The sequence below is a fragment of the Strongylocentrotus purpuratus genome, unplaced genomic scaffold (genome assembly GCF_000002235.5).
Source record: "Strongylocentrotus purpuratus isolate Spur 01 unplaced genomic scaffold, Spur_5.0 spur5_scaffold_7, whole genome shotgun sequence".
NCBI lineage: Eukaryota > Metazoa > Echinodermata > Echinoidea > Camarodonta > Strongylocentrotidae > Strongylocentrotus > Strongylocentrotus purpuratus.
This window is the reverse complement of record NW_022145613.1, coordinates 6,606,298-6,629,452: the sequence shown is the minus strand read 5'-3', so window position 1 is coordinate 6,629,452 and position 23,155 is coordinate 6,606,298. Positions and strand designations below refer to the sequence as shown.

Genomic DNA, 23,155 nt, shown 5'->3' with positions numbered 1-23,155 from the left:
AAATGTGAAAATCGCGCCGACCAATATCTCGCTGAGTGGGGGGGGGGGGGGGTGGTAGTGAAATGTGAAAATCGAGCCTACCGATATCTCGCTCAGTGGGGGTGGGGTAGTATGCATAATTTTTTTTTTGGTATTTGACCCTGAAAACTTTTTTTTTTTTGTATTAAAAAAAAAAAAAAAAAAAAGGCCAGGGGGGGGGCGGGCCCGTCGGCCCCCCCCCCGTGGATCCGCGCCTGGTCTAAACAGCTACTACCGAATCGTTATAAGCATACCTTGTAAAGACTCAACACGGAGCTGAAGACCAACATTAGCCCCTGGGTAGGACCTCCATGTACTCGTAGCTGACGTCATATCAAAGACCAACCAGCCATGATCCCCTGCGCCAACAATGGTACTATCCAAATACACGGGTGACCTGGAACTACGACAGGAAACATAGAATAAAACGAGTTTAAGGTAAATGACTTCCTTCCTCTAAACATTATTATGAATTATATACCTCACTTAAGTAATCCAGCAATCTGATTGGTCGAAATTGCATTCATAAACTTTAACTGTTCCGAAAATTCCCGGTAACCATGGTTAAAAAACAGTTCAAAATCCCAATAACCATGGTTATTAGGAAAATAGGTCAGTCTCCATGGTTACCCCATAGGTTTACATGTTAAAAAATGGTCTGAGCGATCGAGGATACCGTACGTGTGCGAAGAATTGGTCGGTAATTTCAATACAATTGAATCTCGATCGATCTTACTGACAATTTTATCTTGCATTGTTGACATGAAGACGAAAATAAACTTCCAAAAACAAAAAAACAACGTCTGCCGATAGATCTTGATCTAAGTTCGTGCCAATATGCATTGCAAAAGTAAAAGAAGGGCCCGTTTAATGGAGCAGCGGCGAAGCATCGACCACGCGAAGCCGTTTTCAATTCATTTTAATGTATATATTAAAGAAAACTACTTTACATGGTGACAGAGCGCGCTGGCCGAGCGGATTAAGGCGCTGACTTTAGTAACTTCACCTTTGATACGCAAAAGTTCGAATCCCATCTTCGACAAAAGTTTTTTTTTTTTCGGCATATAAAAGTATTAATGACTACTTTAATATTCGAGAAATAGTTGTTTTTATACGCTCTCGGGAAGGTTACAATTGGGCTATTCCCTCGGCACGCCTCGGGTAATAGCACAATTCTAACCTTCCCTTGAGCGTATAAAAACAACTATTTCTCTCAAAGCAGTCATTAATACTATACTATATCATTCAAATTGATTTAGTATCTTAAAGTAACATTAATTTGGCTCAGAGTATTATCCATCGAAGCAGAAGCGGCGATCCGGGGGGAGGGGGGCACGCCCCCCTCAATTTTTTTGTATCGTCCCCCTCCCCCCGGAAAACACACTTTTAAGCTCTGGAGGCCGCAAGAGGTGTAGCATTTAAACTAATAAAAATGCAAAAATCTTCATTTTAAGAAAATCTTGCATTTCGCCCCCCCCCCTGTCATTAAAAGAAATCGCCGCCCCTGCACCGAAGGAACACTATAAAACATTAATTTTTTAATAACCACTTTATATTATTTAAATCAAGGGACCCCCACCCCCGGACATTTTTTTTTATCAAAGTTAACTTTAGTCATAGTTGTAAGTCAGTAACTGTACGATTGCAAACGGAAACGCATGGAATATAGATACATTCTCAATAGAATTTGCATTTCTTCATAAATAAGTCACATTGGGCGATAACCTCCCTCTATCCTCGTACGTAAACCAGGGTCCCGAATATGGATTGCAGAAACAGAGAATTTGGCCTCGTCATTGAATAGCCGAATTCGAAACTGCTAAAGACCTCGTCTTACAAGGAGTTACGAATAATCGGATAGTAATCCATCGCAAAGTTACAATCTCTAATTATGAGGCTGACAAAGATTGGTTCTAGATCTTTCAAAACAGGTCTTTCAATAATATTCTTTATAAAATCGTTATAAGAAATATGTAGTAACATAAAACACCCCTATAGACAAGTGTGGTAGTTAATTGTCGGTCACTATAAACAGATAATTGGTCTAATGAACGCGGGGGACATTCGAATGCTTACCCATCACTGCCTCGTTCTCTCAGCAGCAGAACATCGATTCGATACAAGGAGCTGCCTTGCCCCCGCGCGTCACGGAAGACGCGCAGCTCAGCTGACGTCACCGTCTCACCTTGGGGTATCCTGCCGATATCGAATCGGTACCGATGCGCTCCGTGTCTTGCGATTGCCGCGTCTTTGTAGTGGACTGCAGGAAAAAGATGAGACAGAAAAATGTTTTTATTCGTTTCATTCGATTTCATATACATGAAGTTTCACTGAAGGAAACACAGGACAAAGTATCTTTGTATTGGACTGTCGAAAGAAGAGAAAAGTGAGATGATATGAGAGAGAGAGAGAGAGAGAGAGAGAGAAGGCGGGGGGGGGGGGGAGAAAGAAAGAGAGAGGGAGAGAGAGATAGACATAGAAAGGGGATAGGGGATGGACAAACTAAAATATAGAAAAGGGGGAAGAGGACGATAAGGTAAAAATTTACATGATAAGGAAGAGCATTGGGGAAAAAGTTTCAAAAAAGTTTCAAAAAAGTTCTACTCTAATAAACGATAAATCAAAACTCAAATAGAAAAATTCGCATCAGATAATGCTACCAAAAATAGGTCTGACATTTCTAACGAAGGTAAAACCTCTCATGGGTGGACCTCGTCAGTGATTCTGCGTCCTTGTAAAGTTGGTGGCGCTATTTATGTCCCAGTGTCCTTTAAAAATGTAATAACTGCGCTGAAGTAACATCACATGTTGGCAAACAAAGTTTAGAGGTAAATATTAGAAATACATTAATGAACCATATACCTATGCTTTTCCTTCCGGTCATTTAAAAGTACATAATAATTATTTCAACTTTCCTTTCTCCACATTGAGTACCAATCATCAGTGATGTTTTTGCTTGTAATAAGATTATTTCAGTGATTATATTGCTATTGCTGAAAGCTACAACAGGTCCTGTCATCATGTTAAGGAAAGTACAAACATGATGTGATATGACCCGGATTGGTCCATTATTTGCAAACTGCTCGCACGAAACATTCAATGTGTGCATTTTAACAACCAACTTAAGTATGGGCATATCATTTGCCAGTGTCCTTCTGTGTGAATGTCGCAATAGTAAACATGACATTAAAAGATTGAGGTATCTTTGTTCGACTCACACTGTTCAATGCTACATGAAATTGCCTTTGAGCTGCTCTGCTTACATAACTACACTCAAGGCCCATCATGCCCATTATAGCTTTAAGCACAAGTTGTTATTGTTTGTCCATCCTGTTCGACGCATCATTCCAATCAGATAGAAATACATTGAGCAGCAAAGCCCTACATTTATCAAACTCTATTATGGGATGTTAAATTGGAATGTGAATCTGTATGGCAAATTGCCTTTCCGAATGCAATAACAGCCTCTTCCTCCGTCTCCCTAGTTACCAACTTCAACCCCTTAGCAACATAAATTCAATATGGCGGCATCCATCCTTAGATTACATGGTGTGGGAAGAAACAGTGGGGATGTGAAGATCTTTTTTTCATTCAAGACAAATTTTTCAGAACTTCTTTGATGGTCAGCTTTATTCAAATCGTAAATTGTATCCGGAGCTAATTATAGGTTTGCTTTCAAGCACACAAACGTGCTAATCAGAAAGTAAATTATAACATAACCGACTATTGTCTCGCATTCGAAGCTCATTATTCAATTACATTATTATCATATGCGCTAATTTGTTATCGATAATTTCACTTCAATCTGAGTTCGCCCCCAAATTGGTTCAATAGGTCTATCATGGTTAATATTATGCTAGCTTTAGATATAATTGGCGTTCTTTTCCCCTTCCTCTTTCTCTTTCTTTGCCTGCAGTTGATTTCAAACTTTCTTCCTGTCTGTTTGTCTTTCTGACTTTCTCTAAGGTCTTATATAATTCTATCTAAATTACATGTATTTATTCATCTCTCCCTCTTCTTTCTCTCTTCTCTAGCATTCCATCTTTCTGTCTCTCATCTATCTAGCTAGTTAGCTATCTGGACGTTATCTACAATTGTCTATCAATTTATCTCACCCTCTTGATCATTGTCGATCTCTTTTATTATCTCTTCCCTCCCTCCCTCTCTCCTCGCTCTATCTTCCTCCCAATCCCACTTTCCTTTCGATTCGGCTAAACCCTCTTGCTCCTCCTTTCACCAAGTCAGAAGCTATCGGTTTCATCCCATGAGGTCAACCGGCCCGGGCCCCGGTCTCTAATGATGAAATGGATACCCACTCAATAATATCCGACGAAATCCCAAGCTGTTTCAAAGCGTCTTTTTCTCGTGTCCGAACGAATTTTGATTTACCTCAAGTTCAAGAATAGCCCATAAACTTTTCAACTCCCATTTCTATCCAATTCTATCCTGGTATGTTTTTCGCTTTACATTTAATACCTGTAGGCAGCGCAATCACTGTGCAATCGTATAGGCCTAGATCCAAAATATAAACCGGTAAAATTTGATAGCATCGTCCTCTTCGAGCATGCGTTCTTGGCGACAAAATCGAGCTGTTATGTCGATGTAGAACTAGAAGGTATTGTTGAATAAACGAACAGGGATATCCCCCAAACACAAGACTTTAATTTGAGAGATCGATATATAACAAAGGAATAATTTATTTTCACATTTTCATAGGCTTTAGGTCTATTTTGTAAGTTGTAAAAGGGGGCGGGGGCGGAATGTATTTCGGCAGGTGAAGACGCACTGCAAGTAAAACGATTTGTATGTTAAGGGAGGAGGGGGTGGGGCATTTATCGGCTACATTATATTATGGATACACCATACTATCTATTAAATTCGAAATGTTAACAGACAATGACATCATCAGTCGATGGACAACAGTACGTATAGATTCCCACTTGAAATCCCAAACAGCCGATCAGACCATGGAGTTAAAAGCTAATTTAGAAACTCCATGATCAGACTCAAAGAAAGAGAGTACAATTTTATGCTGCCTATTTGTTTGCTCCATGATCTTTTGTGTTTTAATATCAAAATGTCGAGCGAGCAAAAGTTTCGGTTATCAATCTCTTTTCATATAGCCTTCTCCATTCTCAATCCTGTATTTCTTCTTCCTCATCTTTTTCATAGTTTGATTCTTCGTGAAATATTCCAATCAATATGTAAACAAAGGCCTATCAGATTCCACTTTTTTCTCTCTATTGTGACATATTTTTATCATCTTGAATATTTTAATTCTGTAGTTTCTTCATCATTCCATCTTCTATTTCTTTCATTTCGTTCTGATCAATCTTCATTAAAACCTTGTGCGACTAATAATCCCTTTTTTCTTTCTTCTACATATTATCCATGAAAAATAGAGGACGCTGACCCACAGTTACGTAATCCTCTCACTGTGATCGCGTACATTATGACCCTGACTCTTGCAAGTTATCAAAATATTTACGTCTCTCCCTCAAGCATTGGCTGAAAAATGAAAAGAAAAACCTTAGCAAGTTCTCCCCGTCTAGAAGCCTCCATTGTTACCCGATTTTGAACAGCATCCATGGATGAAAAAGGGAAACCTAACTGTGCCTGAAGCGAGTGATTCGGTTACCCTGCACCGGTGAGAGCGATTTGGTTACAATTGTAACGTCTGTTATCCAACGGGTAGATAAAGGAAACCTAGCAAAGACCTTGCCTTGGAGAAAACCGAGGAATAACAGTTTATGGAACGGAAGGAATCCGCAAGAATCCGCTGTTTGAATATTTTCTTGAGGCTCTAAAGAGTCGCAGTGGGACTTCACATGAGTATGATTCTTGAAAGTACATGTCTGGAAACGCAGGTATCCCCTGGTACTACAGGGGTGTTTCACAAAGATCCTAAGTCGAACTTAACTCTAAGCTGGACTTTAAACTTATGGAGAGCCATTTGTAGCCTTAAAAGAAATATATTCAAAAGCGAAAAATTGAAGAATTTTAGACTTTTTATAAATTTCCAAATCAAGAACATGAAATTTCCTTGATAATAGAAATTGTGAAAGATTTGAACCAACATTTTTTGCCTTTTGAAATAACTCTTACACGATGTTTTCATAGATGGCAACGGCTTTCCATAATTATTAAGTCCAACTTAGAGATAAGTTAAACTTAGGATCTTTGTGAAACACCCCTGGACTGGTATGGCTTAAAGAGCTCATATCGCTTTTACTTTGAGACTGGAAATGTTTAACCGAGTTCACCTTTCGTTCAAAATAATAATAAATCGTTGAATTTAATATATAGTAAATTAACTAAGTAAATACCATTAACAATTTCCTTATGGAGAACACCCCCATCCAGACATACCAGACTCGTTGCTCTTGCTTTGTACGCCCCTCCTCATCGGTAAGTTGATATGCCACTGTCACTTTGTTAATAATAAGACTGTAAATGCCATATTCAATGAACGGTGTCTTTGCAGTGAAGAATACCTCTCAATGACCACGCCCATAAACCACAAATGGTGATAAAGTACTTCTTAGTCAACATGATTCTTGGTCAAATTTAATATTTCCTTCCATATATACCAACCCTGACAACTTCACTCAGACTAAGCATTTGTCCGAAGGTGACGGGGACAACAATTTTCGAGGGCAGTTGTCCGGGGGGGGGGGTTCCTTGGATATAATTGTCCTGGATAGATGTCCGGACGACATTCCAAACTGAAGGCGCCTGGGTACACATCAATAGTCAATGATTACGATATGGAGAACTGCATGTACATGCTCACTACAAATAGGGGAGTGGAGACACCTTTGTTCAAATCCTACAACTGATACTGTTTCTTACTTTTTCATATGATTTTTTTTTTTAATTTAAATTTTTAATATCATGTTTTATATGAACTGACGCCTAGATAATAATAATTGAGCTGTACTCATAAGAAGTTATGAACTAAACACAACTCCTTGAAATACTTGAAGCATCAAGTGGTGTGGACGCGGCTAGGTGGAGAATGAAGGTGCATTATTGCAGTAGACAGTGTCTAATTGCAAGTGCCTGGGGCAAGTTTCACATGTGCCTTTACAGCATGTCTCAGCTGCACGAATCGAATGATGTCTTCATCATCACTTCGATGACACAGGTGAGGGGGGCTGGGGGCTGTATCATACCTGCTGTCAGGAGTGGTGATCCCGGGGGCACACGTTTAGGGGGACACGTTCCCCCTAAAAAAAATCGTCCCCCAGAGAAATTGAAAAAGTACACCAAAAAATGTATAGCAAATACTGACTAAAGAATGCTACACACTTATAGGCTCTGGCGGGACCAAGAGTGCAGCGTTTAGACTAATAGAACTTCAAAAATCTTCTCGCTCGGTCGCTACGCTCCCTCGCATAATATTCTTAAAAATGTACAAGGAAATATTGTAGAAATCTGTATTCCGTTGGTATCACCGTGTGCAACAGGCATGACACGATTAGATACCGCCATGTAATGCTGATATAAGGATCATGAGACCGAAGGTTGACCGAAGCTACGGTTTGGTCTCGCAGTCCTTCTACTCTTCCCAGCAGTGTCAACGAGATCGAGTGTGTCCTGAAGCTATCTAGAAGGTCCGTGAGACCAAACACCGTGAATAATGAGCAGTAAATTTCAGTCTCGTTTTTTTCGGCCTAGTGAATCATTTTTGTACTGTAGGTCTCGTATGCCTTAATTTTATCGGGCTTTCTGTCAAAAGGGATTTCGTCTGATCGGAGCCAGAATGCCATTAGATACAAACAAAAAAACAATTTGTAATTTATTTATTTATTTTATTTATTAACAGGATAACATTTATCAGCTCGCAGGCTGTATTACATAATGGTCCTGCATAAGGATGGAAAATACAAATACAAACTGACATTAAGAGTAGTTACAAACAAAATAAAAGTTTTATACAAATGGTAAAAAACAAAAACAACACTGAGTAGTAAAAATAAGATTAGGGAAAACGAAAAGAGGAGAAAAAAGATAAAATAATGCAATATGACATTTACATTATGACATTTTACATTAGAATTATATATAACAATGAAGTTAATAAACATTTTATGTCGAGATTAAGCCCAATGAATTGTGAATATGGTTTATATTGCATAATTATAAAGATAAATATCAAATTTAGGACGTAATGTAGGTATTTAAAATTTCTAGGTAATTGGGTTAGCACTCATTATAGTTATTGCATATAATGTTGTAGTAGTGAGGAGAAACGGCAGTGAACAAATTTTATCCATTAAAGGAATATTTTTTATATTGATATTTAAAACTCTCTACTGAATTGGCATTTTGGATATCATTGGGAAGCTTATTCCAATTAACCGCTCCAGCATACTTAAAAGATTGTTTGAATAAGGTTACGTTGGGTTTTGGCAATACTACATTAAGGGAGTTTGCATTTCTTGTGTTTAGGCCATGGCGGTCGAAATACATTTCTATTTTATTTGATAAACGAGGTGGAGCAATGCCCCTTATGCATTTAAACATAAGCATAGCCACAAAATAATCACGGCGCTGATCAATTGTTTGCCAGGACAGTTTTTTTAACAATGTGTTGCCGCTTGTAATCATGATCATAGAGGTAGCGCCTTTGTAAATCTTGTTCCCAATAGACGCTTTCCATTTATTTGAGTTACCGGTATACCTTAACTATATATTGAATTTGGAAAAGCGACAATTTAACATGATCCTCATTTTGATCGAAACACACGACTCATACATTCATGAGATGTAGATTGTATTTCAACCGTTGACAAATCCCAAGCACACATTTATCGGTGGTTTTGTAGAGATAAATACCATCACTTATCTACCTGAAGGTTAAGGTAAGAAACATCAAATGTCTTGTAATTCCATAGCTTGATGTAATCCAATCTTCCCTTCGCTCCAATTTGCTATCAAGGGACTGTGATTTTGATACAAATATGCCGATGACAGTCTAATATTTTGTTTCATATCTGGGTGTTAGTCTACAAGTACAGACCAGGCTATGACTTATCAATTCTCTGGTAATGTTAGTGATAAGTGATCATTGTCGTTTTGGTGTGAGGATGAAGAACGTTATAATAGTTAGTTACCATTGATTTGATTTGATTTGATTTATTGGTTTCTGCATCTTTTTTCTCTTTTTTCATCATACATTTTCATGAACATAATATGGTTTGATACAATATTTTAAGTGGATATAATTGTATACAGCTAATAAACACTAAATACGTTGATGCTGATTGTGGTATACACTGATGAAGAATAATGATAGCGATGATGATATTGACGATGACGATAACGATCATCATCATTATCATGATCATGAAGGCGATGTTAACTATGGGGATGACAACAATGATCATGGTTATGAAGAATGTATCATTGCGATGATGATAATGATGGTGATGAGGCAGCATTATGGTGAAGGGTGGTGGAGCCGTATTGGGCTGGGAGTTATTTTAAAGAAAAAAATGCTGGTCATAAACGTTTGGATACAACAGTGTTTTATCAAGGATCGAGTGGAGGAGGTATTAACTCATTTCAACCCCCCCCCCCGTTCGGAATCCCACAAAAAAATAATAAATTTCATATAAAAGGCTTCCAGTGAGTAAGATTGAACGTAAATAGCTTTAAACTTCAGAAATGTAATGTAGAAGCTCACTACAGACACCTCTTTCTCCACAGCCCATCAGCATTCTGCCCCTGTCCCCTCATCATAAACTGTTGATTATTGTTTTCAACAAGCCATGATAGAAAGAAAGGTGGTATTAATAAGTGGAAGCCCTTGGTGATATCGGGGTAGGTGACAATAATAATCAAAATGATTTTGTAACCAGGGAAACGAGGCCATCATCAAGAAATGATAAGCATAATAATAACACGTGAAAGATGTGTAATTATAAAGAATACTGAAGGAACATTCAATAAATCTCATTTGCAAATATACTTGTCATTATTAAGTGTATACGTCAGTATTGAAGATTATGGTTGAAGCGTCGCCGACGGGGATGGTGACCTTCGAGACAGCAGTAACCATGGTAACTAAGATGAAAGGAATTACAATAGGTGTATAAGACGTGCGTAAAAGAAATTCTATTAAAGTGTTCAGTTTGTATACGTTGCTATGATTACTAGGTGTTGCTGATCACACCTTTGATGAAATGAAAATGTATGGAGCAGCACCATTTCATCTGGGGAGTACGCCCAATTACTATTTCTTCCCACCGGTAACTAAAAAGCAGCAAGCGCACGAACAAATCTTATGTGAGTTTTATTCTATGATGAAATTTAAATGGTATCCATTTATAAAGTTGTAATGTTTCTCGATCAGGATAGGGTTTACATGTTACGAAGAAAAAAGATGATAACCAGACCAGCTCGCTGCCTGAATATTAAGTATAAATGGCTGCAAAAACATATGGAGGCTAACATTGGCAGGGGCTGCCGGGGAAAGGGAGGGGGAGCATCATGCGTTAAACAAATCATTGAATATTCAATTTAAAGTGACGGTGGCTGAAGTACCAGCCTACCTGCCCACATGTGGTAGATATACAGTGGACCTGGAAGTACTACGAACCCGCAGCGGGTAGGTAGCCCGTACTTTCGGCAAGGGACTTTGGGATATCCTAGAAGAGCAATTTCCAAAGTTCCCGCTTTCTCCCGGTAAGAAATTGAATTGTATCGGCCTTAGACTGCCATAAATTACGAATTTTAAATTCGATTATCAAATCCTATCTATATTCATTCAGCAAACGAAAAGGGGTTGGTTGTGTAGGCAACCCTATACAGTTGTGACAGCCGTTCCTTTGCTTCTTATAACATGTATTTACCATTCTCTACAAAACACGCTTATGTCCCTGCCATCCCTGGGCGTTCCTCAAATGTAAAGAAATATAAATATCATTGTAGTGTTTTGTTTACAGATGCCGCTTATAAATAATTTTAATTTCCATCACAAAACAGTCGGAAAGGTGATTTGTTTAATTATTTATAACATATTCAGTGGTCTTTCTATGATTTATCACACACGTCCAGGGAAACTTTGTAATGATCTCCATAAAGGGAGATTGACCTTCTAATAGGGTCATGACACTGACCCCTAGAATGACATCTATAATTTCTTTCAAATCGGAATCAAAATGGAGGTATTTCATAAAATGAATTTTGATTTGCATTTGGGCTTGATATTCCATTCAAAATACATTATGTATCAAATATGCCAATCCAACGAGTGCGCCTTGAAAATATCCTTATCTATTAAACAGAGTGGTAGTGCTGATAGAGTTGTAGAAGTATAGTGAGTAATCCCGTGGACTCTGAATCAGATGGCTCACGGTTCGAACCCCACCGCGGCACTAATGTCCTTTGGCACGACATTAATCTACATGTCCCACTCTCCACCCAGGTGTGTAATGGGTATACCTTAAAAAAAATCCTTGAATAACCTATGAAGTGTGCGCGTGCACAAACTGTTTTCGCAAAACTTTCAGCTTGATCAGCGAGGGAATTCGATATTACAGAACCCGCAAAGGGTAAAAGAACTAAACCGTGTCGCATCGAGATACACAGCGCCGGGTGTGTATATGACTTGTCAAAATAACCTTTTAAACAGATTTACTGCCAGTGTGATGTGTTTATCTGAGCCCGTCAAGCAACCATTAATGGCCGATAAAGAGTTGAATATTTACATGACTTGTCACGACCGAATCTTCCCAGCCATAATTTCTCCACGGTGAATCATGACAGAAAAACAAGAAGAAAAATGCAACGTAGTTTAATTTCTGTCACTCTTCCCGTTGACATTTGATCGGTGAATGGGTATTGAAACTTGGACTTGAAATCGGATACAATTGGAGAAACCCGAGAATAAGAGTATCCGATGACAATTAAGACACAGGTCGGTCACAGGTGTCGCTGTGTGGTGAATATCCGTTTACAAACCTTACTCAAATATTTTGTACAGGTATATCACAATAATGTACAGAACAAGCAGTAACATGTACTTTACTTTCCTATAACTGACGAATAAGGGAACTTGAATTGGTGCTTCGTGGAATAACATCGTACGTAAACGTGAATGTGAAATCCGATCAACCCCCTCCCCCCCCCCCCCCCCGAGAATAACGGTTTGCGCATGACAATTAAGACACAGGTCGGTCACAGGTGTCGCTGTGTGGTGAATATCCGTTTACAAACCTTACTCAAATATTTTGTACAGGTATATCACAATAATGTACAGAACAAGCAGTAACATGTACTTTACTTTCCTGTAACTGACGACTAAGGGAACTTGAATTGGTGCTTCGTGGAATAACATCGTATGTAAACGTGAATGTGAAATCCGATCAACCCCCCCCCCCCCCGAGAATAACGGTTTGCGCATGACAATGAAGATACAGGTCGGTCGCAGGTGTCTGTATCTACCGTTCTTGTTCCTGCCAGTACTCAGGTGGCCAATATCCGTTCACAAGCCTAACTAAAAAAGTACAAAGTATCACAGTCATATACAGACTAGCATGCAATTAAGAACTGACGTAACATTGCCAAAAAATGGAGGAAATTGACATGACATTTCGTAGAATCCCCTCGACCAATATCTAGATTGTTTCTAATTTCTGAAATAATGACAGGTGGAACAACGTAGATTCTCATGATTCTGGGAAGAAATAAAACTTGAAGATCGTTTGTTGATCATCGTACCCTGTGACGGTCTTGATACATTCTTAGTCATCCATCGCTACTTGAGTGCCTGGTAACAAAGATTTATCCCACAATAATGACAATCCCTGCGATAGAGGGCAAAGGCAGGGCCAAGAAAGGATGGGGAGGAGTGAGGATGAGGGTGAAATCTGATGGTGTCCTCGAGTGTTTACGCGGTAAGGTCACACGGTTTTCAGGCAATTACCATGTATTGCTACGTTATCGCGAGATTGGAACTTGCTTGATAATACCAGGGAGGTAAGAGAACCTAATCCCAGCGACAGAGCGATAAGGGCGGCCAAGAAGGTGGAGGTGGGGGGGGGGGGGGTGAGAGTGAACTCTGATGGTGTCCTCAAGTGTTTACACAGTAAGGTCAAGCTACATTCCCAGTCAATTACCATGATGTGATTCTCATTGCTATGTTATCGTGACTTGATAACAGCGAGACCTCGTAGCCCGAGGCGCAGTTCAGGGTTTACCACCCAGTCCACATTTGGTCTATCGATACAGACCCTATTCTGTGCTCGATAACTATGAATTTGGAACTGACGTGGTGTTATTGTCTAACTCTATTTCTGTGCCCAACGTAACATTATCTATATTCTAATTTTCTTTGACTACCTTTGAGTCAAATTTTGTGGAGCATTATCCAGAGTTGATTTAAGAAGTGTATTCATTTAGTCTGCAAATGTATAGACTAGCTCAGACTATGACCATGAGTATGCGCAAAGCATGGACCTACATCACAAAGCAAGTACAGAACGGTAGTAGGTCTAGGCACATACATCAAGGAGTGACTCTCAAGGATCATCCTATCCAGTGAAAACAATTCTGGATTGTGTTTTATTCAGAAGATTCAGGATTCGGACGGTGTATTGATCTATGAGCCTGTTTAAAGTTGAGCAGGGTTCTACTAGTACATGTATTAAACAATCGTTCTCCCATACCCCCACCATCTCTCTCTCTCCCTCTGTCTCCCAGATCCCAGTCTCTCCCTCTATATCTCTATTGCACGTATAAAAGGGTGAATGGTATATGAATAAATGAATAATTGCGAAAACAATGGAGAAAGGAAAACCTAAAAATAATGAGCGTAATATTATCTTTTTGTTCAAGAAGAAAAAAAAAGACATAACGGGACAAGCAGAGAGGAAGGGAAGGTAAAAACATAATGACATAATGACAATAATAAAACAGAGAGAGAGAGAGAGAGAGAGAGAAAGAGAGAATAGAATATTTTTGTTCTCCATCATTACTTGAATTGACAGTATGACTTCAGGTCACTGTAAGTATAACTGAAGTTTTAAAAGAAATTTCTTACGATTGAAAGCTTCGTATCCGGTTTTCATTCATAACGAGAAATATTGCGCCCTCATAGTTTCCCACCATGCAAAAAAAAAAGAGCCCCCTCTCCCTCAATGCGCATTCATTTCTCCAGCATCTTTGGCTATACACCTGCGCATAAATCAATCGGCTCAAGGAAACAGGTCATTAGAAATATCAGATGGAAATTTCTGCAATCCTGCGAAGACATTTATGAAGGGCTTTTGGGTTCGACATTGAACTTTCTTGAAGATTTACGAGTCTGCGGAGATTACTAACTGTAGCGTAAGCACATGGAACAAACTAATCATACTAGTACTAGGTGCAGTATTATAACAGCACGGTAGATTTCAAGGATATGCAGGTCTGAAAGTGTATTGGACTATTATGACTTATACAAAATACATGCGTTAAAAAGGTACATAAATATATGTACTCTCATTACGTCATAGACCATGAAAGAAATTGTGAAATAAGTTAGAAATGTATAATTATTCAATTAATTTCCATGCCACACTTCATCCCGGGCTAATTTTCATCCCTTTATTCTGACCTTCAATACATCAGTCAGGGGCTAATTGACCATCCTATACATATTCAAATATCTCAGAGAGAAAAGGGCAATCATTTTTAAATTGACCACAGAATCTTCTTTACACAGAGTAAGGCCTACCTGTCTTTATTTGGACTCCTTGCCCAACATAGCAACATTCGCCATTTTGGTTTGTGTCCAACTAGGAACGCGTTGGGCAGAGATGGCTCTCTCTCTCTCTCTCTCTCTCTCTGATGAGATTATAGGGCCCACTGTCTCTTTCTATGGCACAGACTTACTCCATGGAGGCAAGAGTAATGGTATTACTTCTCCACCTGAATCGAAGAGACCAACAACCAAATGAGAAGTTTCATATTCGTTTCAGCCTTTCAGGCCAGTGAAATCCATCTTTGATAAGATTAACGAAGTTTTTAATGGGATTTTCTGTACATTCTGGAAGGTTTTGTCATTCTCTATGAATAATATTGGTCAGGCCTATAGCGGTGGGGCACCCAATGGAGTTAATGGTTGACACAGCAGCGTCCAGTGTGTGGCAAAATACAACCCAGTTCACTCCCACACACCGGGGTGTTTCCCCTATCTCATAAACCAACCATCACAGCATGAAAACCTGAAATAACTTGACCTCCATAAACCAGATGTGATATTATTGGTAGTAACGTCTCACATTAACGAATTACGCAGAAGAGGCAGAGGTTGGTATATTAAAGGGGAAATAGAATAATAATTGGCAGAAAGCCCAGTGAGATAGAGATAGGAAAAGAGGAAAATGTAACGGATAGAGTACTAATCGTTCCTGCATCTAACGATTAATCCCTTGAGTTCCACCAAATTTTTAAAGTAATCATTTTAATTTAGAATTTCGACACGTCCACGTTGCCGTTTTTGTTATTGTTAAATTGGGTATAGACTACATCCCATAGGGATAAAACTTTGACATTGGGACAACCGTTTCTGCTTCTTCAAGAATACAGATATTTTAGTTTCAGCGTCAAGCACATTGTTCAACATCCAATTTCTTGGGCTTGATTGCCGTCCGCGTAACGTATGTTTTTGTTGTTATTTCGTGACATACTTGGCTAACTGTAGGTCAAGTAGCTAAATAATCTTTTCTTTCACGTGGAACAGAGCCCTATTCAGCCCAAACGAGCCAGCCACAACAAGGCTAGCGCCTACAGACCTGAGAGAGAAATACCTGAAGCAGAAGATAGCCTGATCTAATCATCGCCAGCTCCCTAGTGCGGTCATTGATCGGGTGTAAATTAAATTTGGGACATTCATGGTGCATCCATCAATTTAAAATGAAAGAATTTCCGGTTGTCAATGGATCTGTGTTGCAAAGGGTGTGTAATATAAGGGGTGTACAGGCCAGATGTGTAGAAGGGGAGGGGTAGGACTCACGAAATAAGATTTAATGACAAGGCTTCAGTAAAAGGCCCAACTCTGCTATTGACATGTTTAACATGTAAGTGGAGTGATTTAAAATATCAGATTTAACTTCTCGATCACGTTATTGCATCGTACGTGCATGAACAAACAAAATGGAAAGAAGAAGCTTCTAGGCGATGATACAATTTATCAATCCTGATGAACTAATTAGGGAAAGATGTAGGTAGAAACAAAAAGTCGGTTGACACGACAGACACAGAAGGGACAAGATAGAAAAGATGATGACCCTGTGCATTTAGCTCTGAATGTGTTATTTGTATTGTTTTCACCTTGATGAAACTCGGCAGAATATTAGTACATCAAGCAAAGCCCAAATGATAATATTTCATATATTACCGACCAGTGGCGGATCCAGCCGGCGGGAAGAGGGGGGGGGGGGGCCCAATCCGTGAAAAAATATTAGTTGCGAATCAGCCACCGGTGAATAAGCGGGGGGGGGGGGGGGGGGGTATGAGGCACTTTTTTTGGTCCAATTTTCAGGAAATATTTTGCGCCTACTCAGTCAGCCGGTGAATAAGCGGGGAGGGGGGGGGGGGGGGGTAGAGACCACCTTTTTTATTTCCACCTAATTCGTGAGAATTTTTTTTTCTAAATTCTTTTTTGTTGACCCGTCAGCCCCCCCCCCCCCCCCGTGGATCCGCGCAGAGGATCCAGACGGCGTCAAGGGGGGGGGGGGTAGCCACATCTAAATACAAAATTTAGTGCCGACTTAGCCGGCCGGCGAATAAGTGGGGGGGGGCGCTTTTGTTTTTTGTTTTATAAAGGTTAACTTTACGTTATTACCCTTTTTTATCGTTTTGGGGGGCTAGGGGGGGGGGGCCATGCCGGAATAATCGCTACGTGGATCCGCCCCTGTTACCGACACTAAAACAAAGACGCACTTTCCAAGTCACTTGCCAAGTTAAAAAAAAATAAAGTGAGGATTATCATCTTCATCATTTATTGGCCAAAATGGAACAGAAGTGAAACCCGTGCGGTAGTCCAAGCCATGATTCAGCCCTTGAATCACCCGGGAAGTCTGGGCAGAAAGTCCTTGCCATACATGTGTTGCGCATATGTACTCGCCTACCCGGTATCGTAGTTTTGTTCCCATGTAACTCCTTATACTACAATATAGTTAATCATCTCGGGTATACATATTGAGTTTCAGCTCATAGCCAGAGGCAAGCTACCATGGTTAATAATACATGTTGATATATCTATCTATTAGCCCGTCGATAAACGAAGGAGTTTATATTTATCCCCTCTTTAAATTGGGCGGAAAATCGCAAAAACGATATCGTCATGAGTAACAGAGAGCTCAAAGGTTCTTTTGCCACTGACAAGTCATATTTTTGTGACAATGAAAAGTTTGTGAAATATTATTTTAAAATCGTCCAATCGTCTTTCATGGGGTAAGAAATGCTTGAGCCATGAGTTGTTAGGTATTATCTCAAGAAATATCGTCTACGATTCTGTATTTAAATATAATAACTGATAGGAGTAAGAAATTTATATACTAACATAAACTTTTACATCAAATGATTATTATCCTATAGTAGATTGCTAGAGACAATTTTGTACATTTAGGAACCGAATCCCATGACTGTAGAATGTAGTTGATTCTACTTTACTGATTCTACCAACATAAAAATAAAGCAGTACGTGTTTTTGGCTCCAATACTTTTGCGACGCGTGAAGTGTGTGTGGGTACGCAGTTTGCGTGCGTGTTCGTGCGTGTTTGTGCGTTTGCGTGCGTATGTGAACAGTTGTGAACTTGAAATAGTTATATCCGCCTTGCTGCACGTGCTAGAAGTGCCATTGGGTCATTAATGATCCTCAGGACATAAACTTGATAATGTGGAGTGCCTGTTCCCATTTAGGCGACACATAGTCATCCCACTAACCTTGCTCTTTAATATAGAAACTATTAACCATCAACAGGTTGCGCAGTCATGGGGGCAATTTACCAAAGTACACATTCCCTTTTTTGCTCTCCCGCGGTCACTGCCCTAGTGACTGCTTAACTCAGAACGTGAGAATAATATTTAATTTCCCCCGCCACCTCGTAAATGGCCCACCACTATCCCCGTTTTTCGTCTAAAGAATGAAGATCTTACGACATGACTTGTCATCAAAAGACACTGGATCATTCGAGATTTGCATGACGGAGAGATAAATTTCTGAAACAATTTGTGGGAATTCATCAACTTGATACCTCTTGCAACTCACCGCACGATTTTTTTATGGAATGCCACTTCTGACATTGCGGATTTTCGTCGGCTCCCGCGGGATTGTTTCTAGTCACGCATGGCTTTCGATAGTTTCCTCTTTTTAGAGAAACGAGTACTTGACTGACCCAATATATTTCATTTTTTAAATCTCTCCCCTTTTCTCTATTCCTCTCTCCTTTTGTATTCTCTAGTTTGTCCATATTTTTTTTTTATTTTCTGTATTTCCTATCGTGTTAGAAACCATTCCAATATTTTGCTCATTCCTTCCATCGACGTCTTTCGTTTCTATTGTATTTCTTTAGATTTCATATTATCGCAAAACTTTCGAAAATCATCACAAGGTAATTCCAATACCATACTGTATAGCCTATGCCAAAGAAGGCACAGAAATCACATTCGGATTATGTAACATGTCATTGTAATCTTGGCACATTTATCAAGTTGATGCGAGTGACATCTCACTAAATGTGAATGCAAAATGGACATTTGTGTAGGCTACATTCCCTAATCACCTAGTTTGCAAACACAAATTGTTGTCTGTCGTATTGTGTCATAGAGTGGCTGAGCTACGAGATTACGTTTACTTCCCAGACTGCTGTCGTCTGTAGCTATTCTGACCATGTTAGGTCCATGTTCTGACAACACAGCCAGAATCGTGTTGAAGTGTCAAATACGAGTCTGTGTCTAGAGACTACTAATTGCCTATATAGGCTTGATTAACGTTGGTAATGACGCAATCTGAATAACGCCTCGTGTGCACCTGCTTTAATGATGAGATGTTGATACTGCCAAACATCTTGGTCAGATGGAAAAAGATCAAGGAATAGCAGAAGTGTATTTAGAACGTGCTTTCTCGGTGTTTTAATGAGCCGTCCGACCATGAAACGTCTTGCAAGATTCTGGAGTATTCTGGGTTCGAGGAAAGGGCACATAATTATAGTTTATACACCATAGTATCAGCATGGGCCTACTTCGTAGTAGGTCCACAGTATCAGGCATGGTCCAAAGTATTTTATTCTCAAAATGTTTCACATCCATAGTCCACAAGCCTTCATTGTAAATTTACTAACGGCATTGTTAGTAACCGTGGTAACACAATAGTTAGTTTTCCCGCCGTACTTAAATGTAACAATTTCAATGGAATTCATTCAAACTTATGAATATGTAACTCAAATTAAGAGGGAATATATTTTACCAAATTCTCTTTGAAAATCTCCCGACTAAATAATGCTGTTTTCATGTACATTGGCGGAGTAATTACGCAAACTACAAGCTGTCTAATTTTGAATTAAGGATGTTCTGATGTGATTTACTATGTCGCCATATTGTCGAAGTGCAATTAATACCAAAAATTATTAAAACCTTACCATTTAGGCGAGGCGTCAAAAATATCGATACCAGCAGGCTGCCGCCTCACGTATTGGCGCATCGAGGCTGCAATTACGGCCGAAGCCTGGCTGGGGCAATTATTTTTCACTTATTAGCCCAGCCGGCTTGCGCCAGGCTGGGATCTGAGGCTCGGTTTCCATTCGAAAGGCGGCAGCCGGCGCATGCTTTTGAATGCCATTGTCTACCGCCAGCGGTAGCCGGCTGAGCTAATTTTTAAAAATGCAGCCAGGACGCACAAGTGCAGTTAGCTGCCGCTGGCTGGTATATTTATTTTTGACGCCTCGCCTTAATAAATAATAATAATAATAATAACAACATTTATAATGCGCACATATCCACCCCAAGAGATGCTCAAGGCGCCTAACAAGGTAAGTACAATGTACATTGAACGAAAATAATTTAACATAATTAAATATAATTCAACAACGTTAATTACATCAGATTGTGAAATACACTACGTCTTAACTAAGGAATTCAGACATAAGATAGGTTTTCAGTTGTTTTTAACAGTTTAATGACACTAGATATATACAAATAGAACATTTATTAGGAATAGAAAAGAGTAATAGTTTCAGAAAAGGGGCTGCAACCGTAAATATTAGTTTTTTGTTTTTGTTGCAATCTGTAATACTAAAACGCAACAGCTTTGTGTTGTAGTAGTCATCCAGCGGTCACAGAAGTCGAAGTGAATTAGTCAATAGGAAGCAGATCTAGGTTAATGAAGGTTCGGTTTTGTCTTCATCAACTCTCAAAGGAATGCCGCCCTTTCTCTTTACATCTGATCCCATTCTTTCTCTGACTGTCTCCTTTCCTCTGGTTTGGTCAATGTACATGTACTTTATATCGTATGATTTTTAAATTGAAAAAAAAGAGAAAACACGTGACGGACCTGTAGTGTTAATTGGGATAAGGCTATAAGTTGATAAACATCAGATAACCGACAGTTTTAATAGGTTGTAAAATCGTTTGGCTGTATTTTCGTATATCTTTTTTTCTATTAATTTATAAATTTATTTTAAAAGTTGTATTGCATTTTTTTTTTGGGGGGGGGGGAGGAGGGGGGGGGGCTCCTATCAAATAAATGCTCCAATTGGGAAGAGAAAGAGACGAGAAGAGAGACGTATAGATGTTCAATATTTTACGAAACACTTCAAGCTTCGACTGCACGTAGCGAAACATAACCATCACACAGACTGAGAAGAAAATCACATATACAGAGGTGATTTGCACGTTATCAAATATGCCTTTACAATACTGTAGGCTTAGTTTTCATCACTATGATTTATTTCATGTAAGTTGTGTGTTTCTGTCATTTAAAATATTCACCATTTTCGTAGAAAAACTGCGACCATCTATTCTATTTCCAACATAATTCGTTTCTTCTTTCCACCAGAGCTTGCCAGAAATAGCTAAATACGCTATGGAGACGGGGTGCCAGTGGCTCATTCAAATTCAATAGTATGTAGTGTGTTCCATTTCATATCATACCTGTAGGTGTGAAGCATAACTTTGTAAGAATTTTTTTCAGTTTTGTGTTATCATTTACGAAGAAACGACATCCCACTTTCTGGTCAACTCTGTTGGAGTTTGGGGCAAAAATGCTCTCACGAAATGTGAAAATTGAGCTCAGTGCGACCCGCTGAGAAACAATTCAATTTGGCTAGGTTTGGAATCATATTTTCACAGGGCCACTAATTTTAGCTAAACATCATGCTGGGCAATCCTGGGTAAGCGTGTTGCGATCACAACGCAATGAAGAAGGGGTGAAGGAGATTCAGCATGATGATGATCACAAAAAATCATGGTTTCTACGAATCGACGAAGGTGATTCATACATTGTCTGAGTAATGGGAGATAAATGTCAGAGTTATGAACGCAGAATTTCTTGAAGCGACGTCTTTGTTTTGTACAACATACACCCAAATAATTAGAAAGGCATGATTTACGTTAAATAAGATAAGTTTCTAAATCTGGGAAATTCTTTTCTCCAATAATCAAATTACAAGGAGATGTACATAAACTAAATAGCGAACGTAATAAGAAATTTCGAACAACGATGCTTTAAATTAATTGCATCGATATTAAAAAAAAAGATATAATGATGATCATATCTCCTTACATTAAAGGCCTAAATATTCCATTCTGAAGTAAGGATGAAAAAAAAATACCTGAATAAGAGTTAAGTATGATGACAGCTCTGAAGAAGAAAAAAGATTCGATCAATTCTTGACAGGGACATGCCAACAAAACCCTACAGAAGACGATGGAAGGAAAAGGAATTTAAGAATATTTAGAATAAATTAAGCGACGAATGAAAAGCAGATAAGAGCAAATAAATTGGCAAAAGGGAAATAATTTAGAATCGATGGAGATAGCTGTCTGATTTGGATTTGGAGGATGAGCAATGGATATAATTTGCGATCTTGCTGACATGTTTATGACTAGACTTCAAATGAACGAAATTTCTCGTGCCTCTACAACGGATGTCTTCAGTATGTTTTATAGTCTTTGACGAACAGCCTTTCGATTATTTGTTGAAGATTAAGAATCGCACAATATTATTGAAAATAATTTTAAATATTTTAGGAAGGATGGAAACTGAAACTTATTTGTTTATATCTTTACCATCCTGACTATTTTTCTTCAGCAGGAGGCCTTACCGCGCAACGGGCTATTACACGCGAATAATTATTTCTTCAAATCACATGACTGCATGTAATCAGTAAAGACAACAACAGAGGAGTTGGGGGTAAATATTCATGTTCATATAAATAAGTTTGCAATTTGTATCATTGTAAACAATAAAAAGCCCACATGACGGCTGCATTTTAAGCTAAAGATATGACAAGCAAGACTAAATTTTGTCATCGGAGAGGACTTGAAGCCGTCGTTCCAAGGACGGAATATATACCATATAGCTCGTGCCATAACTGTTCATTATTTTGATATGTTGTAATGGAACCAATGTGAAAGGTGATTTTATTTTTCGAACAATCGTCGTTTTCAACCGAAAACCGAGCATTAAGTCACAGACTACACATCTGACATAATGAATAATATGTTGACCTGAACTTGTATTTTGGACAAGTCCAATGGTTTCCGGTCAAGCTTGTGGATCGAGTGGTTGACTTTAAGAAAATATGAATGAAAGGTCGTCAAGATTTAAGAGGACGCATTAGATTCCACAAGAAGTTACACTAGTATTATGCCGATCATTACCAAGGGGAGGAAGAAACGGGAGTCAGAGAGAGAGAGAGAGAGAGAGGAATCAGGGGGGGGGGGGAATTGTAAGGATTGCGGTATTGACGGTAGGGGCATACATATTAACTGGAGATGGTGCACAACGATATGCGCCGCATGGAAGGTCTGTGACCATACGCAAGTCATTGTACATTTAAATTATTCATCTGCCCAACTTTAAACAGGAGTACATTCATAATCTCTCAGGGTTACTACTTAGTTCGGATAAATAGGGGGCGCT

At 39.1% G+C, this 23,155-nt stretch overlaps 1 protein-coding gene across 1 annotated transcript in view; it reads right to left on the bottom strand.

Moving 5' to 3' along the window:
• Positions 1–254: 254 nt before the first annotated feature.
• The window catches only part of DVR1 (SpBMP-5-8 protein), a gene marked incomplete at its 3' end in the record, with an annotated part of 35,230 nt that continues 12,329 nt past the window's right edge, over positions 255–23,155 (bottom strand). The window contains 5 exon segments of the mRNA NM_214655.1: positions 255–260; positions 263–421; positions 2,095–2,239; positions 2,242–2,253; positions 2,255–2,278. Coding sequence (NP_999820.1) covers positions 255–260; positions 263–421; positions 2,095–2,239; positions 2,242–2,253; positions 2,255–2,278 — 346 coding nt within the window.